General features: G+C 42.6%; 1 protein-coding gene across 2 annotated transcripts in view; it reads right to left on the minus strand.

Moving 5' to 3' along the window:
* Nucleotides 1-23,392, minus strand: part of TXNRD2 (thioredoxin reductase 2) — a 137,915-nt gene that overhangs the window by 93,779 nt on the left and 20,744 nt on the right. For both annotated transcript variants that reach the window (XM_068243267.1, XM_068243260.1), the window contains exon 8: nucleotides 20,748-20,818. In XM_068243267.1, the coding sequence (XP_068099368.1) occupies nucleotides 20,748-20,818 (71 nt within the window). The remainder of the gene's footprint in view (nucleotides 1-20,747; nucleotides 20,819-23,392) is intronic.

Below are 23,392 nucleotides of genomic sequence, written 5' to 3' on the forward strand. Positions count from 1 at the left end.
AGGCTTTTCTATTGATTACTGAGAAGGGTATGAATAATTTTGGACTGGACACTTTTTGTTCAAATGTCAATAAAAGCTGAGAAATGTTTTTTTTCTAAAATAATGCCTCTTGTACATCGTCTTATTATCTTATGGGAGACACCTATGTCATTTCCCGTCAACAAAAAATTACTTTCTATTTGAATAAAAGTAACTTTAAGTCAAAAATTGCCAGGGTTATGAATAATTATGGGCAGCACTGTATTTGTGTGAGCCCAGCGTCTGTGATAGGCTGCATCCGTATTTGGAGGAAGCTGATTGGCTGGATGGACGCCTGGATGTCCCGCCTGAAGAGCCTTCAGTACCAATGCTGGTGGAGTTGCAGACTGGAGTGGGAGGAGTTACATATTGGATTGGCTGCTGGCTCCATGCTGGCTTATGATTGGGCTGGTCAGACAGCAATCAGGGTCAGCAGCAGCAGATTTACTATGAAATGTGATGAGAGCTGAGCCCGGGGAGTGTGGCAACTATGCAGTAGATATAGCACGGAGGACTCAGGTCACCAGCCGAAGATGGATGATTCACCGCTGGACATGTAAGAGCCTTTGTGGGGGGAGGGACATCTGGCACACCTTGGGACCATAAGACACACCGACTTTCCCCCCACACTTTTGGGGGAGAAAAAGTGCGTCTTATAGTCCGAAAAATACGGTAATTCATAAGACATAGGCCGCAACCCAAAAAAACCCTAAAATGTATTCTATAACGTGTCACGGTTAAAAGGATACACCATATATGTCATCTGATAAATATCTGGGCATCTAGCATGCCATTAACAACAAAGTGTCCATGTGGCTTTGGACAGGCCAATTTTTTCCTCAAAGTTTTTTAGCGCCATACTTTTCATAGTCCCAGAAGTGTCTGGACAGCAAAAAAAGGCCACAAATGTAACCATTATGGAAAGCTAACAACCAGGGCTATTCAAAAGTGGGTGTTTTATAAGCTACCGACTCTTGCAATTTTGCTGAAACTTTCCCACGTTTGACCATATCTTTTAAAATGACATCTTTTTCATAATGGATTGAGTTTGTCACTACCTATTTTTTATGTGACAGGGGTTCAAGCTATAAGACACATCAAAATGTATTCTACAACTCATTATGATTAAATTGAGGTCACATATATGTCGTTTGATAACAAACTGGTGCACAGCAATCCATTATTCTACAGGTGCGCCTATGTCTTTTTTGCAAGCCATTTTTTTGCAATACTTGTTATAGCGCCATTCTTTGTTTGCATTGCCCCAGAAGAGTCAGAACATCAGAAAAGGCCACAAATGTTACCATTGTGGAAAGCTAACAGCCAGGGCTATTCAAAAGTAGGTATTTTGAAAGCTACTGACTCATGTAGTTTTGCTGTAACTTTCCCAAGATTGATCATAATTTTGAAAATTACATTTTTTTCCCCTTGATGGATTGAGTTTGTCCCTACCTATTTTTATGTGACTGTGGCCAGAGCTAAAAAACACACCAAAATGTATTCTACAAATCACTGATTAAAATGAGGTCACATATAGGTCATTTGATAACAAACTGGATGCACAGCAATCCATTATTCTCAAAGTGCGCCTATGGCTTTTTTTGCATTTCTTTTAGATAGGGATTGTTTAGTGTTAGGAGTAGGTGGTGGGTGGTTAGGGTTAGGAGTAATTGAGGGGTGATTAAGGTATGGTATAGTTAGTGGAAGGTTTAGATGAGAGTTAGGGTACTGTTGGTAATAGTATAATATCGGTTAAATTACCGATATTCTACTATAGTGGATAATAGAATATCTGTAAAATTACCAATGTTCTATTACTGTTATTTCATGCCCATTACTGTCATTTTTGCACCAAATTTTCCTGTTTGCCCTGTTTATGCTTGACATTAACTTTCCCCATCTATGCCTAACCCCAGCCACCCCACACAGACTCCTAACACTAATCCACCGCAATCTATACCTAACACTAATGGGTGCCGTCATAGGCACCTATGTAAAACACCGCTAATAGCAGCTATAACCGTAAATTTGGGCACTAGAGTTGCCCAAAAAAATAATGGACACCGAGATTGCCCACAATAGAAACTGCAGCTATACATAGCAGGTGTCGTGGCGCCCCCTAATTTTATATTTATACCGGCTATATTTATAACAGCAGTTTCTATAGTGGGCGGTCCCGTCACCGCTATTTTATTGGGCAATTTTGGCACCCAAATTTACTGCTATAGCCGATATTAGCAGCATTTTACTTGGGTGCCTATGGAAGCACCCAAATGAATAAGCGCGCACTGCACCCAAATGTAGGTGACCCCTCACAGCAGCTCCTGCCACCTCAGAACACAGATGTGAGATACCAGAGAGAGGCACAGTTAGAAAGAGGCCACAATTGTGTCTGCGGAAAACACTGGCGTTTTCCCATGGTCAATTTTGTGCGTCCTTTTCGCATTGTTGTGCATGCGTCATCCACTAAAGACTGCCGGCACCTGTTAGCAGTCTATGGGAATTGTACGCACGTTACAATTTCATGTGGCAGAAAATACATTTTTTTACTTGTGCGAATTGCAGCCCAGAAAACTACCATGCGCGTCGACATTTAAAAGCATTATGTGCAATCTTGCATTACGCAAAATCGCACGCACTTTTCAACAAAGCTTGACAATTTAACAAACATTGTTACTTGTTTTTATGAATGATGACTGTTATTACTGGCTATAACAGTCTTTATTCATATATAAGCCAACTACCGACGTGAAGATGGGTCGGGATAAGCGGGAAACAGCGATCGTTAACTGATCCACCTTCACTACCATGGTAACAAAGACTCGAATGATCGTTTAATCGCAATAAAATTATTATGCAGTGCAACGGGGGATTTGAGCAATTGGTCGCTCAGTGATCTGTCATGACGGTCGCAAACGCTGCAAAACATTGTTTAACTAGTTTCGGTTAAACTATATTTGCAATATCGCAAAAACAATCATTTATTGTGAAAAGGCCTGTTGCGAAAAAAGTTGCTGCAAACTTAGCATTGTGGATACCGACCTTCAGGCTCACTGATTGGTTCAGGGACCTCATGATCCCTTGCACCAATCATTGCCTTGAGGGGATATAAACACTTTTTATTTAACTACGTTTTATTTTTTATTGTATTTTTTTTTTACTATCATTTTTTTTTTCAGCAATGAACACTGTCTCTAGTAGACACAGTGTTCATTGAAGGACTGGGAGGACACTGATTGGCCAAGGGATCACATGATACCTTGGACCAATCACTGCAGCCTGAAAGGTCAAGGGATCACACGATTCCTTGACCAATCAGTGCTGGGGTCACGTGCACTGCAGGACTTTACAGGAAGTAATGACTTCCTGTATTGGTGATGTTCAATGATTGCTGTTACAGCGTTGTAACAGAGTTCATTGTGGCTTCGTGGGGGGGGGCAGGGGGGTAGAGCGACTTCGCGGGGTTGCCGATCAGGTAGAGGGACCACACGGTCCCTTGCTCCGTTCGGTAGTGCGGCGGGCATGATCGTTCGCAGCGGCGGTTTTAACTTATGACGTAGCTGCTGCTCCTGGCGGCCTGGCGACCCTTTTTGGACGTAGCAGCTACGTCCTTTCTTTGCAAGTGGTTAAACTAGAATAATTAAACTGTTTTGTCACTTATCTGTCCCTAGGAGGGGCTCACAATCTAATTCCTACCATAGTCATATGTCTATGTATGTATCGTAGCCACTTTAGGGGGAAGCCAATTAACTTATCTATATTTTTTGTGGATGTGGGAGGAAACCCACACAGATATGCAGAGAACATACAAACTCCATGCAGATAGTGCCCTGACTGGCATTCGAACCGGGAACCTAACGCTGCAAGGCGAGTGCTAATCACAGTGTGAGTGAGTGAGTGAGTGAGTGAGTGAGTGAGTGAGTGAGTGAGTGTGTGTGTGTGTGTGTGTGTGTGTGTGTGTGTGTGTGTGTGTGTGTGTGTGTGTGTGTGTGTGTGTGTGTGTGTGTGTGTGTGTGTGTGTGTGTGTGTGTGTGTGTGTGTTGAAATTGCGATTTCTCTCTCAAAAATTGTGGTTTTGATTTTTTTCATGATTTTTTTTCAAATCGAGCTTTAGCACTAAATTCACAATGCCCCCAGTATATTTTAGCCAGGTTTATTTTAGACGATTGCTTAAGAGCCGGGCAGCGGGGGGTGGTTCATGTGAAGACGATCTGGTGATCGTCAGTATATGCAGTTTTCAGAGTGCCCGCTGTCTGTACGCTTGTCTTGTATGCTTGGCCGCATGGTCCGCCTACCGCTGCGCCGAGGAGATCCACTGATTGGCCAGAAGCAGTGCATATTTATTATTGTTAACGAGACGGGCAGTGGGGGGTGGATCCACTCGAGCGAGCGGCACACAGCTTCACCAATCGCTGGATAGCGATGGAATGACAGCAGCGGTAGGCGGAGCTGTACGCTCTGTACAGCTCCGCCTCCCGCTGCTGTCATTCCATCGCTATCCAGCGATTGGTGAAGCTGGGTGCCGCTCGCTCGAGTGGATCCGCCCCCCGGCTCATTAGCAATAATAAATATTCACTGCTTCTGGCCAATCAGTGGATCTCCTCGTACAGACAGCGGGCACTCTGTAAACCGAGGATACTCATGATCACCAGATCGTCTTCACACGAACCGAAAAGGAAAGGGACACAGGCGTGGAGCGGCGCTATGGAGGAGCGGCAGAGACTGACACTTCAGATGTAAACAGCCGGCTGGCGACACGCTGCATGTCGCCAGCATGGCGATTGTTTTATGGGGGTACAGCAGAGCACAGGGGGGAGACTGGGGCAAACAGTATAGCAACAGAGGCTGGGCATTATATGCAGACCCAGCCTCTGTATGCTAATTGGATTCTTAGAACCCACCTCGGGTTCTATTTTTCTCGATTGGATTTAGATCTGGACTTTGACTGGGCCATTCTAACACATAGATATGTTTTGTTTTAAACCATTCCATTGTTGCCCTGGCTTTATGTTTAGGGTCATTGTCCTGCTGGAAGGTGAACCTCCGCCCCAGTCTCAAGTCTTTTGCAGTCTCCAAGAGGTTTTCTTCCAAGTTTGCCCTGTATTTGGCTCCATCCATCTTCCCATCAACTCTGACCAGCTTCCCTGTCCCTTCAGAAGAGATGCACCCCCAGAGCATGATGCTGCCACCACCATTTTTGACAGTGGGGATGGTGTGTTCAGAGTGATGTGCAGTGTTAGTTTTCTGCCACACATAGCGTTTTGCATTTTGGCCAAAAAGTTCCATTTTGGTCTCATCTGACCAGAACACCTTCTTCCACATGGTTGCTGTGTCCCCCACATGGCTTGTGGCAAACTGCAAACGGGACTTCTTATGCTTTCTGTTAACAATGGCTTTCTTCTTGCCACTCTTCCATAAAGGCCAACTTTGTACAGTGCATGACTAATAGTTGTCCTATAGACAGTGTCCCACCTGAGCTGTAGATCTCTGCAGCTCGTCCAGAGTCACCATGGGCCTCTTGACTGCATTTCTGATCAGCGCTCTCCTTGTTCGGCCTGTGAGTTTAGGTGGATGGCCTTGTCTTGGTAGGTTTACAGTTGTGCCATACTCCTTCCATTTCTAAATGATCGCTTGAAAAATGTTCCGTGGGATGTTCAAGGCTTTGGAAATCTTTTTGTAGCCTAAGCCTGCTTTAAATTTCTCAATAACTTGATCCCTGACCTGGCTTGTGTGTTCTTTGGACTTCACGGTGTTGTTGCGCCCAATATTCTCTTAGACAACCTCTGAGGCCCTCACAGAGCAGCAGTATTTGTACTGACATTAGATTACACACAGGTGCACTCTATTTAGTCATTAGCACTCATCAGGCAATGTCTATAGGCAACTGACTGCACTCAAAGGGGGTCGAATAATTATGCACACACCACTTTGCAGTTATTTATTTGTAAAAAATGTTTGGAATCATGTATGATTTTTGTTCCACTTCTCATGTGTACACCACTTTGTGTTGCCCTTTCATGTGGAATTCCAATAAAATTGATTTATGTTTGTGGCAGTAATATGACAAAATGTGGAAAACTTCAAGGGTGCCGAATACTTTTGCAACCCACTGTATATCTATCACACATCATACAATTCTTGGTAAAGTTGGTCTGAATTTTCCAACACGTCCAATCTCAAAAAAAATCAAAAACAAAAAACAGGTAAATCAATCAGATTTCTCTGTCAAAGAAGGAAACTTTCGATTTTTCTGTACAACCATTTTATAATACATTTCGGAAACATTGAATAGAAGAATTGTAACGTGTGGGTCTATCTTAAGAGCTACTGTAATGAGTAGTTAGTGAGGCCTCATCTATAACGGCAATAAAAACATGCATACAAACACACCCACTCACTCTAGGGGTTTTCAACCTGCCCTGAGAAAACATATATTACTAGCTAAAGGCCCAGCGTTGCTTGGGTATCTATTTTATTGTTGTTGGCTCCACTCACTTTTTCTAACCTTGACACACACAGTCACTTAATGACCAAGTTTGTATGCTTTGGGGTCCTTGGCATCAATACTGTGAGAATGGAAGCAGATTATCAATCAAACAAATCTGATCGGCTGTTTGTGGCTCCACCCTTTTTTCTGAATTTGAACCCCAGTCACCTAATGACCGATTGTAGCAGGTTTGAGGCCTCTTCCCCTTAACAGTGTAAGAATGGCAGCAATTTAAATATTCCTTCTGAAAATCAATAGGTGAATTTTGATTGGTTGTTGTAGGCTCCACCCACTTTCCTGAATATTAATCCCAGTCACCCAGTGACCAACTGTGCCAAGTTTGAGAATCCTGCCATTAACAGACTACGAAGGGCTACGGTTTAAAGGACTTACGAGCCCAAAATGTCTAAAAAAGCAAAGTACCTGTAAGCTGTTTAAATGCACGGAGGACGCCGTCCGCGCCCTCCGTGCAGTTCCGCCGGGTCCCCTTCCTGAGATCGCCCCCCGCGCCGACCCCCCAGGCCGGGTCGGGCTCTCGTGCCGCTCTCAATATGGCCGCTTCCATTGGCCGCGGCTGCGCAGTCCGCCTGGCCGCGAGTGCGGCTGCGCAGCTCTATGGCCAACCCCTCCGATCCACGCTACAGTGCGTGGTTCGGGGGGTTGGCCGTAGAGCTGCGCAGCCGCACTCGCGGCCAGGCGGACTGCGCAGCCGCGGCCAATGGAAGCGGCCATATTGAGAGCGGCACGAGAGCCCGACCCGGCCTGGGGGGTCGGGGTCGGCGCGGGGGGCGATCTCAGGAAGGGGACCCGGCGGAACTGCACGGAGGGCGCGGACGGCGTCCTCCGTGCATTTAAACAGCTTACAGGTACTTTGCTTTTTTAGACATTTTGGGCTCGTAAGTCCTTTAAATCTTCCTCTGTAAACTAAATAACTGAAATTCGATTTGCTGTTTTATGCTCCGTCCACTTTTATTTGTAACCTCGTTTATCAAGAGGCCAACTGTGCAAAGTTTGGGGAATCTGCCCTGCCATATATAATCCAGGTTAGATTTTTTTTTTCCAGAAGCTCCAGGGATTCCATTTTTCAACAAACATCCATGATCTAACCATGTTATGAGAATTGTAGAGTCGTGAATAGCACTTAAAGGACCACTGTCGGGAAAATCTTAAAATATAAAATATATGTAAACACATACAAATAAGAAGTACGTTTCTTCCAGAGTGAAATGAGCCATGCATTACTTTTCTCTTATGTTGCTATCACTTACAGGTGTATGTTTTCTCTTATGTTGCTTTCACTTACAGGTGTAGGTAGTAGAAATCTGACATTACCGACAGGCTTTGGACTAGTCCATTTTTCCATAGGGAATTCTCAGCATGGCCTTTATTATTTATAAAGACACTCCCTGAAAAGGATGTATGCAAAGATGCTGGCCAGCCTCCCTGCTCACCGTACACTTTGTTGGCAGTTGGGCAGAGCAACTGCCATTCACTAAGTGCTTTTGAGAATAAAGCAAACCTTGAGAATCCACCATGAGGAGATGGCCTAGTCCAAAACCTGTCGGTTCTGTCAGATTTCTATTACTTATTGTAAGTGACAGCAACACAGGAGAAAAGTAATGTATGGCTCATTTTACTCTGGGAAAAATGCACTTCGTGCATGTATATGTTTACATATATTTTAAATTTAAAGATCTTCGTGACGGTGGACCTTCAAGAATCACCATTACAGGACAGCTAACGTCTTGAGAATAAAACAGCACTTTAGAGACTATGTTTCAGTAAAAAAAAAAAAAATCGGGGAACTCTATAATTGTAGTCTAAGAGGCACATTAAAGAGACTCCGTAACAAAAATTGCATCCTGTTTTTTATCATCCTACAAGTTCAAAAAGCTATTCTAATGTGTTCTGGCTTACTGCAGCACTTTATACTATCACTGTCTCTGTAATAAATCAATGTATCTTTCCCCTGTCAGACTTGTCAGCCAGTGTCTGGAAGGCTGCCAAGTTCTTCAGTGTTGTGGTTCTGCTATGAACTCCCCATTCCAGACCCCTCTATGCACACTGCCTGTGTGTTATTTAGGATTAGAACAGCTTCTCTCTTCTCTCTTATCTTTTACAAGCTGGATAAATCGTTCTCTGAGCTGGCTGGGCTTTCACATACTGAAGAATTACAGACAAGGGCAAAGCTGTTTGCAGGAAGAAACAAGCAGACTGAAACTTCAGTGCATGAGAACAGGGGGAAAGAAACACACAAATGATCTCTTGAGATTCAAAAGGAAGGCTGTATACAGCCTGCTTGTGTATTGATGTATTTTCTATGTGTGGACATACTGTACATCAACCTACTTCCTGTTTTGGTGGCCATTTTGTTTGTTTATAAACAGACTTTTAAAAACTGTTTTTAACCACTTTTAATGCGGCGAGGAGCGGCGAAATTGTGTCAGAGGGTAATAGGAGATGTCCCCTAACGCACTGGTATGTTTACTTTTGTGCGATTTTAACAATACAGATTCTCTTTAAGTCTATGTAAGAGTTTATTTATTTTGAGTTGTACAAAAAGAATAATTTCAAGAGACCCTAATGCTGAAAATAACCAGGCCCTTCAGAGTATGAATGCAAAAGAAAAATGACACTGTACTGTTAGAATAGATGGAGAAAATATTAATAAGGTTGAGGTAGCCAATTTTCAAAAGACCTGGATAGTGATCTTTGAGAGCACAATACCAATATCTAGTGTATATGCAGTTAAATAAAGGCAAACACACAAAATGAGTTTCAGATGGTACTAAACACCAGCTAAAAAGCCCACAGGGTTGACATTTTTTTGCATCTGAGCAACTTTCACCTCCCATTCATTTGCTAATAACTTTATCACTACTCGGTACAATGAATGGATCTATATCTTGTTTTTTTTGCCACCAATTAGGCTTTCTGTGGGTGATACATTTTGCTGAGAATTAATTTACTGTAAATCCATTTTAACAGGAATATTAAGAAAGAAATGGAAAAAAAATCATTATTCCTCAGCTTTTGGCCATTATAGTTTGAAATTAATACATGCTACCATAATTAAAACCTATGGACTTTATTTACCAATTTGTCCCGCTTATTACACCATTTAAATTATGTCCCTATCACAATGTATGGCGCCGATATTCAATTTGGAAATAAAGGTGCATTTTTTCAATTTGCGTCCATCACTATTTAGAAGCCCATAATTTAATAAATCATATTGATATACAGTAGATTCCTGCGTATAAGACTACTTTTTAACCCTTGAAAATCATCTGAAAAGTCAGGGGTCGTCTTATACGCCGGGTATTATTGATGCCGGGTGATACACCCTCTCCTGTTACCGACAGGCGCACGTGTGAGATCTGAGAGGCAGAGAAGGAGGTAAATAGGATGCAAGGGTGGGCCAGAAAGGTGATAGAGCCGTGTTTTATGGGCACAGCGTGATCTATTCTTCCATACCGCTCTGATAATCAGGTAGACAGGGAGAGCTGACCAATCCACTTATGGAGAGGGAGAGTTGACCAATCCAACCAGTCAGTCGCTTGTATACTGTTATATACTGGGAACCACATACAGTACAGCACCAGTATCTGTTTATACATAGCAACAGTATATGAGTTTTTTTGTATTTTATTTGGTGTGTGTTGGAAGAGGGGTAGTCTTATACAGCAAGTATATCCCAAACTCTATATTTTAACTGGAAAAGTTGGGGGGTCGTCTTATATGCCCAGTCGTCCTATACGCCGGAATATACGGTACTCCTTTGACATGCATATTTAAAATGTTCAGACCCTTAGGTAACTATTTATGGTTTTTTTTGGGTTTTTTTAATTGTAATTTTTTTTTTTTAATTTAAACTTGTATGTGGGTATTTTTTGGTGTGGGAGGTAAACAGGGGTTATTTAATGTATTAAAATGTATTTATTTAACACAAAGTGTGTTTTTGGTGTAATTTGCTATTTGGTCACAAGATGGCCACAGTCCAAAAAGTCCTGGGAGCGATCGATCTCGCTCCCAGGCAGAAGAAAGGAGACCAGAGCTCAGAAAAGCCGCAGCGTCTGAAGAGACGCTGTCGGCTTTTCTCCGGGGGGGGGGGGTCCGATCAGCGAAAGGGATTTATAATCCCTTTCACTGATCAGTGGGCTAACGGCCAGCAGCGGGGGCGCGCACGGGGGGGCCCGCGGGAGCGCGCGACCCGCGGGAGTGCGCGCAGCCTAACTGGACGAAAATTTTCGTCCAGTTAGGCTGAAGTGGTTAACAGGTTTCTGTTGGAGGGAGTATGGAAAGATTGTACCTTGGAGCTCACCCTCCAATCATTCTTCCATTCTGTAAGGATCTCTCTAAAATGACACAGGATCTTTTTTTCCCAGCAAATTCCCTGGATCTCTTAGTAATATATTAGGTAAATCAATCCCAGCCTTTAGGAAGAGAACCAGAAAGCATTTAACCTGCAGACGTTTCTGAAATAATTGCAAAGGTGACATTGGTTTAACAGACGGCATACCAAACAACACTAAGGGACACCAAATAACCAATCATTAGAAAGCAGAGAATCCCTGGAATGCCACTATTCCCACAGATACCCCAACAAGGGATACAATTTACAACCAAGTTTAACATAAGTAGGAAGTAAAATGTAAAGACCTGTCACAAACAAGAACTAGTTATTAGTGGATGTAAAAATACATAGAAAAGACTGTGATATGTGTGTTCACGGAACAGCAAAATGTGGATTGCTTGCTATGAAAATAATAATAAAGAAGAGTAAGATTTAAAAAAAAAAAAGATCTAGTGCAGCAGTTCATAAATTCTTGGAAAACTTCAGATGTCTGATTTCCTCTATAATGCTACCCCTTTCTCCCACAATCCAAAACTATGCTGCAAGCTTGAAGGACAAGTTTCCACTAGAGCGAATCCGCATGCGTTGTCTGCATGCGGATTCGCATAACCAATACAAGTGGATGAGACTGTTTCCACTTGTCAGTTTTTTGGTGCGTTTTTCTGTGCAGGATTTTTCTGCACGGTAGGGCCTGCAGAATTCGCCTGCGCGTGGAATGCAGGCGATTCGCATGCAATGTATTTAATAGGGGAAAACGCACATGCGTTTTTTGCCGCGATTTCGCACTAAAACTAATGTACATTGAGCCAGGCAGTGACATGGTTAAAATCGCTGATAGCCTGCCTATGCGAAATCGCATGCGAAATCGCGGCAAAAATCGCATGCGGAATGGCATCCGCATGCGATTTTGTCAGCGGTGGAATCCCAGCGATTCGCACCGCACTAGTGGAAACGGGCCCTAAGGGCGCTGTCCTGCGCATTTTGGCAGCGTGTATAGTGTGCGACACGCAAGAACGGTAGGGCATAGACAACCCTTCTACCGTTCCCATTATATGCGCTGCGCAGCAGTGCGATTGCGCTATCGCGTGCTGCATGCATTTTTGGGAATCGCAGTGCAGATCCCATTCATTGTAATGAATGGGATCTGCAGCACAGCGCCTAGTAGCGCAGATGGCATGCAAACATGTTGCGTTCCGATCGCACAGCCCTCTGCGCTAAATGATGTGAACGAGTCCTAACAAGAGGGATATGGAGGCTGTCATATTTATTTCCTTTTAAGTAATACCAGTTACCTGGCTATTCTGCTGATCCTCTGTCTCTAATACTTTTAGCCATAGGCCCTGAACAAACATGCAGATCAGATGTTTGACTGAAGTATGACTGGATTAACCGCATTGCTTGTTCCAGGTGTGTGATTCAGACACTACAGCAGCCAAATAGATCAGCAGGGCAGACAGGCAACTGGTATTGTTTAAAAAAAAATAAGTATTGCATCTTCCATAAAGTGTACTTTTCACTTCAGATTCCCTTTAAAGGACAACTGTAGTGAGAGGTATATGGAGGCTGCCATATTTACTTCCTTTTAAGCAATACCAGTTGCCTGGCAGCCCTGCTGGTCTATTTGGCTGCAGTAGTGTCTGAATCACACACCTGAAACAAGCATGCAGTTAATCTCGTCAGATCTGACAATAGTGTCTGTTACTAAGGGCCCATTCACACTAGAGGCGTTTTTCGCATTTTTGCTGGCAATTTTTCAAAATCACCCTGAAAGCGCTTACACCATTATTGTCTATGAGACAGTTCCCATCTGAGCTCAGATAAGCTGTGCATGGGCCATTTCTGAGGCGATTTTGCCTCAATGGAAGGTATAGGAAAACCACAAATGCTCACAAAATTGCTTTGTGCACTGATTGCGTTCGCATTTTTCAAACTAAATACATTATATTTATTATTTTCCAGATCAAAGACGTCAGGAAGTGCAAAAACGCAATCACTCGGCAAAACCGCTTAGAAAAGCGGTTCACAAAAAAACAACAACAGCGCACAGGTAATTGCCAGAAATCGGAAATAAAAATTCCGTCAAAAAACGCCAAACGCGGACGAACATGCGCACAGAACGTAATGTGAACAAGGCCTAAAAGTCTTAGAGGCAGAGGATCAGCAAGGATCAGCAGGGATAGCAAGACAACTAGTATTGCTTCAAAATGAAGTAAATATGGCAGCCTCCATATACCTCTCACTACAGATGTCCTTTAACCATTTCAGCCCGCGGGGATTTTTCACCTTATGCAACAGAGCAATTTTCCCCTCCCATTCATTCAGGGACGGGCCAAGGCAGAGGCGAGAGAGGCTCCAGCCTCAGGGCGCAGTGTAGGAGGGAGTGCACAACTCACTCAGCTATCATTCCCCTATTGTGTGTGAAGCAGAGAGAAATAAGGAAAGGGGATACATGGTAGTGACTGCAAGACAGATAACTAGAGATTACGATGTTGGGGGCGCCTCTTAGTCTGATAGTAATCAGTGTGTGACGGCTGAGGTGGGAAGGATGGAGGGCGCACTTTGGTGTCTCAGCCTTGGGTGCTGGAGGACCTTGACCCGGCTCTGCATTCATTCGCTAATAACTTTATCACTAATTATCACAATGAATTGATCTATATCTTGTTTTTTCCGCCACCAATTAGGCTTTTTTTGGGTGGTACATTTTGCTAAGAATTTTTTTTCTAACTGCATTTTAACAGGAATATTAAGAAAAAAATTGAAAAAAAATCATTATTTCTCAGTTTTCGGCCATTATAGCTTTAAAATAATACATGCTACCATAATTAAAACCTATGTATTTTATTTGTCCGATTGTCTTGGTTATTACACCATTTAAATTTTGTCCCTATCACAATGTATGGTGCCATTATTTTATTTGGAAATAAAGGTGCATTTTTTTTTGCGCCCATCACTATTTTCAAGCTTATAATTTAAACAAATGTTCATAATATACCCTCTTCACAAGCAAAATTTCAGACCCTTAGGTAACTTTTTTTTTTTTTTATTGTAATTTTTTTTTACATGAAAAATTTTATTTAGGTAATTTTTGGTGTGGGAACTGGGAAATAAATAGTTAATTTTAAATGTAATAATGTGCGTTTATTATACTGAAAAATGTTTGTAGATGTAGTTTTACTATTTGGCCACAAGATGGCCACATTGAGATTTTTTTTTTTTTTTTTTAAGAGGATGGTAAACTTTTTTTTTTCAGAAAGACCGCGGCCTCTGAAGCACGCATCAGCAGCAGAGCAGCCGTCTGGACGTGAGTATCACATCCAGGCGGCATAAATGGTTAAAGCGACACTGAAGTGAAAAAAAAACAAAACAAAAAACATGTTATAATGAATTGTATGTGTAGTTTAGATCATTAATAAAACAATAATAGCAAAGAAAACAGTTTCATATTTTTATTTTCAGTTAGTTTTATTTTTGTAACACTGCATCGCTCTCTAATATTTGCAGTTTACAAACTACACTCTGTATATTAAACTATGAAACAGAGCAGAGCTAATGACCTGCAGTAAATCCTTAAAGAGACACTGAAGCGAAAAAAAAAATATGATATAATGAATTGGTTGTGTAATACGGATAATTACTAGAATTTTAGTAGCAAAGAAAATATTCTAATATTTTTATTTTCAGTTATATAGTGTTTTCTATAACATTGCATCATTCTCTAATATTTGCAGTTTAGATACTAAGCATTCTAAATGGGTTCAAAAGTTCACAAGCCTGCTCTGGAAAATCTTCCCTGCAGAGGGAAAAAAGATACATTGGCCTCAATTTACTAAGCTTATCTACTGTCTTTAATAAAGTTTAATAAAGTTTCTAGAGTTATCACCATGGTGATTAGGCATGTCGTATTCAGGAAACATTTTACCTCAGGCAAACCTAAAGTTAACTCTTCTGTCTTTAAGTTAACTCTTCAATCCTTAAAATAACTCTAGAGTTAAAGACAGGCTGTTTATTAACTGCATGTGAAAATAACTACAGAGGAGGTAAATTAACTACACAGGAGGTAACTTAAGGAATGAAGAGATAAGATAACTCTCTCACTGTGTGGAGGTAAGTTTTCTCTTGCCTTATTATCTCCAGCATGACCTTAGTGAATTGAGGCCATTGGCCTCAATTCACTAAGATCATGCTGGAGATAATAAGGCAAGAGAAAACTTACCTCCACACAGTAAGAGTTATCTTATCTCTTCATTCCTTACGTTACCTCTTCTGTAGTTAATTTACCTCCTCTGTAGTTAAGTTTCCTCCTCTGTAGTTAAGTTACCTCCTCTGTAGTTAAGTTACCTCCTCTGTAGTTATTTTCACACACAGTTAATGAACAGCCTGTCTTTAACTCTGGAGTTATTTTAAGGATTAAAGAGTTAACTCAAAGACTGAAGAGTTAACTTTAGGTTTGCCTGAGGTAAAATGTTTCCTGAATACTACATGCCTTATCACCATGGTAACAACTGTAGAAGAGTTATTAAAGACAGGAGATAAGCTTAGTGAATTGAGGCCAATGGCCTCAATTCACTAAGATCATGCTGGAGATAATAAGGCAAGAGAAAACTTACCTCCACACAGTAAGAGAGTTATCTTATCTCTTCATTCCTTACTTTACCTCTTCTGTAGTTAATTTACCTCCTCTGTAGTTAATTTACCTCCTCTGTAGTTAAGTTACCTCTTCTGTAGTTATTTTCACACGCAGTTAATGAACAGCCTGTCTTTAACTCTGGAGTTATTTTAAGGATTAAAGAGTTAACTTAAAGACAGAAGAGTTAACTTTAGGTTTGCCTGAGGTAAACGGTTTCCTGAATACTACATGCCTTATCGCCAAGGTAACAACTCTAGAAGAGTTATTAAAGACAGGAGATAAGCTTAGTGAATTGAGGCCAATGTCCTTTAAAGCTTATTATCTCAAGTGTCTGGCAGAGTTCTCTGCGACTTTGAAAGTCGTGGAGCTCAATGGCTAATTTGCATAGAAAACAACTGGAGTTTCTGAACTCTTCCTTTACTGGAAACAATATTAGACTTGCGTCTCTGCTGCTAATGTTTTTTTTCTTAGCTGTACTACACAAACAAATCATTAGATCATAATTTTTTTTTTCGCTTCAGTGTCTCTTTAAACAAACAAGAAACAGTGAGAGACAGGTTGAGAGAAGTGCTTCAGAAAACAGCACTGTAGCTGACCAAGCTTGGTCAGAGAGCTCAGAGAGGCTCTTTTGCATAGATAACAACTAAAGTTTCCTAACTCTTCCTGTACTGGAAACAATATGAGAGTCATATCTGTGCTACTGTTCTATTTCTTAAGGCTGTCATACACTGGTCGATTGCCACCAGATCGACCAGCAGATAGATCCCTCTGTGATCGAATCTGATCAAAGAGGGATCTATTGGCTGCCTACAATGCAAACAGATTTTTAATTGATTTCACTATGATACTGATTCACAATCTGTGGAACGGAAATCGATCGTTCAGTCAGCGTTTGTGCAACGATTTCACAGCAGATTCGATCACAGTGATCGAATCTGCTGTATATCGGCGGGAAATAGTATAAGTCTATGGGCCCCTTTAGCTGTACTTCACATACAAATCATTATCTCATACGTTTATTTTCATTTCAGATTCCCTTTATCAGGCTTTCCACCAAACCAGCCCTATAATGTGTTTACGGTTTTGAATTGGACTCAACTGAAGAGCATGAGCAAATGTTTTTTAATGCACAAGCCAATGCTGCCACCTAGTGGAGTTGTACTATGAGTTCACAACAACAACAAAAAAAACTTAAAAAAAAAGTGTTAAAGGAAACCTAAACTGAGAAAGATATAGATTTTTCCTTTTAAAATAATACCAGTTGCCTGAATCTCCTGCTGCTAATCATGTGTCTCTAATACTTTCAGCTACATCCCCTCAACATGCATACAGATCAGGTGCTCTGACTGAAGTTAGACTGGATTAGCTGCATGCTTGTTTCAGGTCTGTGATTCAGCCAGCACTGCAACCAAAGAGATTAGCAGGACTGCCAGGCAACTGGTATTGTTTAAAAGGAAACCTCCATATCCCCCTCAGTTTAGGTTCCCTTTAAGATGAACAAGTGATAATAAGGAAATTAATTATAAGAGACAATTTAGAAAAACAATTTATGGGAACACACATACAGATTTTAAAGTGACCATTTTACGCCATTGATTAAAAAAATGTAAATTGTCTGCTTTTCCTAAGGCTATTCCATTGATTTCTTCTGCGGAAATTTGTACTGTTTGGGAAACTTACACTTTCCTCTTTAGATTTTTTTATCTATAGCACATTTTCAGTTTAAAGACAACTAAACTGAACTGTGGTAAGGGCCTAGGCACATTGTAACATTGCTCTGCAACACAAGGCACCTGCATTGCTCTTTGTCGCAGCACTGACTCCATTTAATTACACTGAACAGAATATCTCTGTGTTGTGCAGTAAAATGCATGCAGCAGTGCCTTGTTCTACACAGCACACAAGTGTGTCCATCAGGCAGGGTAGTCTATGTCTGATGTCCCGGCGTGTTGCACACTGATACACATTTCTGAAATCCACAAATCAACACGACAGTGAGCCCAGGGATAAGGCAAGTCACCTGGGGCTTCGTCCAGCTCCTAGAAGTATGTCAGCACAGCTGCGCAGTCACCCACTCATCTGCTGATCCCTCTGTAATGGCTGGCGACCAGGCTGAGTTGGCTTCATCTGCGCATGTGCTTGTGGTTAGGCTCTCATGGCAGACGAAGCCCATTACGGAGGGATAATCTGACGAGTGGGTGACTGCGCAGCTGTGGCAAAGGACACTGAAACGTTTGGGGGCTGGAAGAAGCCCCAGGTGAGTCAAACTTTTTTTTTTTTTTTTTTTTTTTTTTTTAGGTTGCCTCATTTATCCTTTTATGAAGGTGGCAGATCTGAAAAAGTGAGATGTTATGAAAAAAAATATAGGATGCAGTAGCATCTCTCATATTAATTAAAGGTGCAATGATAAGTCAGGGGATAGTGGCCTCATTACTGTATGTTCTACAGTGTTAAAGTTTCAAATTAGATTTTTTTTTTATGTAATGGTTAAAATGTCAAAAGAAATCTGCACATAAAGTGCTTATGGGCCGAAGTCTTTTGACATTTTAACCAATGATTAGTGGTGGTCAGGTCTAGAACTCATGGAGAAGCATGTGAACAATTTGGCTAGGTGATAGATATATAAAAGACTGTCATATACTGGTCGATTGCCACCAGATCGACCAACAGATAGATCCCTCTGATCGAATCGGATCATAGAGGGATCTATTGGCTTTCCATACACTGCACACAGATTGTGAATCGATTTCAGCATGTAATCGATTCACGACCTTTGGAGCTGCCGCTGCCTCTGCCTGCTTCGCCGCCCGTGCTCCCTGACCAGCAACAATACATCACCTGTCTGCCGTCGCGAGTCCCCGGGTCCGTGCTGTCCCTTTCTCCGGCTGGCTTTCTTCTCCATCTTCTCTTCACTTCCTGTCCTGAGCGGAAGTTAAAACAGTAGAGGGCACCCCATTGTTTGAACTTCCCCTTCTCACAGGATGGGACAGGAAGTGAAGAGGAGATGGAGAAGAGGCCAGCCGGAGAAAGGGACAGCATGGACCCGGGGACTTGCGCCGGTGGACAGGTGATGTATTGCTGCATCGGTCAACACTGAATCGATCGCCACTACCAATGTGTTCGCGACCCACAGGTGATTGAGATAAATTTTCCGCCTGGACAGATCGACTAAATGAATTGATTTCAGATGGAAATTGGTCGCTGAGTCAACATTTGTGTTAACGATTTCACAGCAGATTTGATCACAGTGATCGAATCTGCTGTATATCGGCAGGAAATCAACGTAGTGTATGGGCACCTCAAGTCTCTGAATTGCTAGTCATGATCAGATGCTATAGTAGGATGTGATCATAGCAAATCATAGCTTTGCAAATTTATCACCTGATCAAACAAATCACATGCTGCTCTATGAGTTCTCCTAGGCCATTACTACTGCTGATGATTGTAACCTTTCTATCATTTCTACCGGCGCACGTGCGTGCGTCCACCTTCAAAATTACATCTCTGAAGGTTTGTGATAGAGATGGTCAATGACATGCAAAAGGGACCATTCAAATGCACTTTGGGCCAATTTGGCCCATTTCCAAGCTGCATGCAGTCTGGAATTATTTGCATCTCATTGGCCATCTCTAGTTTACACACAACAAGTGAGAGAATCTTTAAAGTGTACCAGAGCTCGTTTAAATAAAAAGATTTATACATACCTGGGGCTTCCTCCAGTCCCATACGCTCCGATCGCTCCCACGCCGCCGTCCTCAGTCTTCTGCAGCACCGATACCGGGTCCCCACACTTCCGTCAGTTGGCTCCAGTCTACGCAGAAGTGCGCTCTTTGCGTATCTCTCCAGCAGCTGCAGCCATAGACTTCCATTAGCGGCAAATGCAGCGTTTTCCGCAACGCTAGCGTTTCTGCTATGTGTGCACCTAGCCTGACAGACAATAATAGGCCTGTACATAGAACAGATGACTAGAAAGTCAGAATTACTTAACATGTTTTTTCTGTTATCTATACTTTGGAAAATGCTAAATACAAGCATGTTTAAAGTGTACATGAGACAAGAAGCGTCTCAGGCTCCATATTTACCTGGGGCTTCCTTAAGCCCCCTTGAGGCTGCTCATCCCTCGTCATCTCCCCGGGTGGCTCCTGTCAATTACAATTCAGCCCAAAAGCCTGGCCGAGTCGCGCTTCATCGCACATGCACAGACCGGCCAGGCATGTTCCCTTGTCATGCTCCCATCCCTGAAAGCCTTCTGCACAAGCACAGAATGCTCCCAGCCGCGGGAGCAAGGCGGGGGAGCTCGTCTGGCCAGGACGTGCATGCAGGACGAAGCGTGATTCGGCCAGGCTTTTGGGCTGAATTGTAATTGGCAGGAGACGGCGAGTGGGCTTAGGGAAGCTTCAGGTAAGTATGGTACCTGAGTCGCTTCTAGTTTCATGTACACTTTAAAGAAACAATGGCCCATGTGCAATCAACTTTTTCCCCTGAGCTTACTCCTAGGTGATATTTTATACTTTGTCAATAAAATGCCTTTTAAACCACCAGTAAGCATGAAAATACCGGTCTGGGGGATACCTACCTCGGGAGGGGGAAGCCTCTGGATTCTAACCAGGCTTCCCCTGTCCTTCCGGTGTCCCGGCAATCCAGCGAGGTGACCTCCCGAACAGCAGCAAGGTAAATACTTGTCCATTGCAATCCTGGGGAGGCGCACTTGCGGTTAAGGCAGAAACAGCCAAAACTGATTGGATCCGATCTACTGCAAAGGTGTGAGTCCTTTGCGCCAGTGCAGTAGAGGGGTTCCGATCGGGTTTGGCTATTTCCACCTTAACCTGAACGAAGATCCACTAGTGCGTCTGTGCAGGATCGCAGTAGGTGCATATTGCCTGTGCCTGCATAACCTTGTCAAGCCTTGTCGAGGGACTTTCGGGGAACCAGCACTGGATTCCCCCAGCTACAGAGGACGAGGAAGCCTTATTGGGACCATGAGGCTTCTTCCTCCCGTGGTAAGTATCCCCAGGGGGAGGGGGGTGTTACAGTTTCTCTTCAAAGGTTATTTTAAAGAGAAGAAGAAAAAATATCTTCTAGGAGAAAATAAAAAGTTATTTGAATAAGGGCCTATATGTTCTGACTTTCTTGAATGTCTTGCATTTTTTTTAAGTCAGTTAAAGTATAACAAAAAGATGGTGGACAACAAAACCCTAACCTCTATTTTTTAGCAGCCTTCATCATATTATAATTAAAGCAGTCATTAAAATACATACGTCTTCCCTGGAGAATTCTTCAGCCAAAAGAGATCATCACTGGTGATACCATGTTCTACTGCTCCAGGAATCTGTCAGACGCATAAGGACATTTAAAAGGTTAACTAGAGGAGTCTAAAATCTCACTGTGACACTCTAATGTTCGGGACTTGGGTAAGGGTGTCACATAGGATAAATATGCAAGCATGGGGGCTTCAGATCTGGTCCTGCATGATGTGAAATAGACCAGACTCTACAGATCTGAGTCTGCATGATGTGAAATGGGCCAGACTCTACAGATCTGATACTGCATGATGTGAAATGGGCCAGACTCCACAGATCTGCTACTGCATGATGTGAAATGGGTCAGATTCCACAGATCTGATACTGCATGATGTGAAATGGGCCAAACTCTACAGATCTGATATTGCATGATGTGAAATGGGCCAGACTCTACAGATCTGATACTGCATGATGTGAAATGGGCCAGACTCCACAGATCTGGTCCTGCATGATGTGAAATAGACCAGACTCCACAGATCTGATACTGCATGATGTGAAATGGGCCAAAAGCTACAGATATTGTACTGGTTGATGTGAAGTAGACCAAATTCTACAAATCTGGTACTGCATGATGTGAAATAGGCCAGACTCTACAGATCTGGTACTACATAATGTGAAATGGGCCAGACTCTACAGATCTGGTACTGGATGATGTGAAATGGACCAAATTCTACAGATCTGGTATTGCATGATGTGAAATGGTCAAGACTCTACAGATCCGGTACTACAAGAGGTAAAATGTGCCAGATTCTTAAAGCAGATCCCTGTTTTGTTTATGAACTTTTTTAAATTCTGTACAAACTGCTCACAAGGGCTTTCACTTGTGGATCCTTGAGCCTCAATATAATTGCTTAGAATCAATTAAATTGTACCCCTAAATTAAATGTTAGCCATCCATGACAGTAAGGACAAAAATATCAGTTCTAACATTCAGGCCAGTTGTACACTTGTGCAGTGTGATTCTCCAATGGAGGAAGAGCCCGCTGCAGGAGAACCACACCGAACCAAAGCCCCTTTCACATTACCCTGTGGCAGACAGCACCGACAAGGAAATATACATAGGCAATGCCCTCCCCTCCAGTGACAAATTCCCTGCTGGACAGGAAGTACGCCACTAGGATTCCCACAGGTCTGCGCATGCGTACCAAGCTGCACCCTGCTTCATCATTTACACTTGATTGCCTCGCCATAGACTTGCATTGCTGCATAATCAGTGCAGTAGGCACGGCTAATGCGGCAACACACTGTTGACTTTGCAACAGCATTGTGCCAATTTGACTACTTCCTTTGCACCCCATTGCGTAGCATTAAGTGTGTAAGTCTACTTGGAATTACATTGATTTATTGCCCTCTTGTGGTAAAATATCTTACAGCAATGCCACAGTGTAAAAGGAGCCTTATGGCCCATACTTACGGGCTACATTTGTGGCCTGTCACTAGCACACGGGAGCGTGTGCGCGACAGGCCGGCGACAGCTCGTCGCCAGGTCCCTCCGCATACACACGGCGGAGGGACCTGGCAACTGATGCGGCGGAAGCTGTCGCTGTTATTCCTCCCCCCGCCGGAAGCTCAAGGTATTCCCTGCTTGTTGCTGTCGCTAGTCCGCATACCCACGCGGACTAGCGACAGTTGCGGCGGAGTTGCGGCGGCAACTGTCGCCAGGCGATTGACAGCGCCAATCGCCTAACGACAGCAGCGACAAGCGACGGTTCGGGGTGCGCGCCCGTGTTGCGCCTCATACTCACGGGCGACAATTGTAGCCCATGAGTATGGGCCATTAAACTCGTTCATGAACAAAAACATCAGCAGCAGCAACACCACAATGCCACAAGCATGCAGCTGTATCCTCCTTATTCCACCGCACAATGGGCATGATGATTCACAAAGCTTTTTTCACCTGTTTACTCTGTTTTCACCTTATCTATATTACTTTTTTAAGCTCCCAAAGATAATATAATTAAGGTAAGTAATATTGAAATGAAGTTAATCCGGAACAACTTACTTTGAGTGATTATTTTGCTTGTAATTGTGCTGAAACATTCTTATCACTGAGTTTTCTTCTAGGAGATAATTTTTCAACTTATTTTTAAAATAACTTTTTAGTACTTTGCAATTGAAAAAGTAATTGTTTTGAGTATTTTCTTGCTTGCTAGTGGTTTAAAATGCATTTTATGACAAGGTGTGCAAATGTCACCTAGGAGAAAACTCGGGAGAAAAAGTTAATTGCATATGGGCCTATATCTCTTACCACAGCGCACTTCATAAAATGTCCTCATATGGTGACCACATCCCTAAGTTGGAGTCAGCCTCAATCTTTATTAATACAACTGCAAAGGTTTCCTGGCTTTGTTGCCCAATATTAAAATTCTTTGTTCTGCACACATACAAGAACAGTTTCCACATACAAAGCCAGTCCATCTGTAGTGCATTAGTAACTTCTGCCTGACTAAAAGCTACGTACAGTTTGTGGAGATATGTCACCCAGAACAATCTTCTGTCATTGCACTGGGTAACAGATTACCTACAATTGGCATTTTGATGAGCTGTTTGATTCCCTGCTAAGCAGCCATATTGTCCAATGGGGAGTGGGTAAGAAGCATAGC

This window comes from Hyperolius riggenbachi, chromosome 1 (assembly GCF_040937935.1).
Source record: "Hyperolius riggenbachi isolate aHypRig1 chromosome 1, aHypRig1.pri, whole genome shotgun sequence".
In the NCBI taxonomy this organism is placed as follows: Eukaryota; Metazoa; Chordata; class Amphibia; order Anura; family Hyperoliidae; genus Hyperolius; species Hyperolius riggenbachi.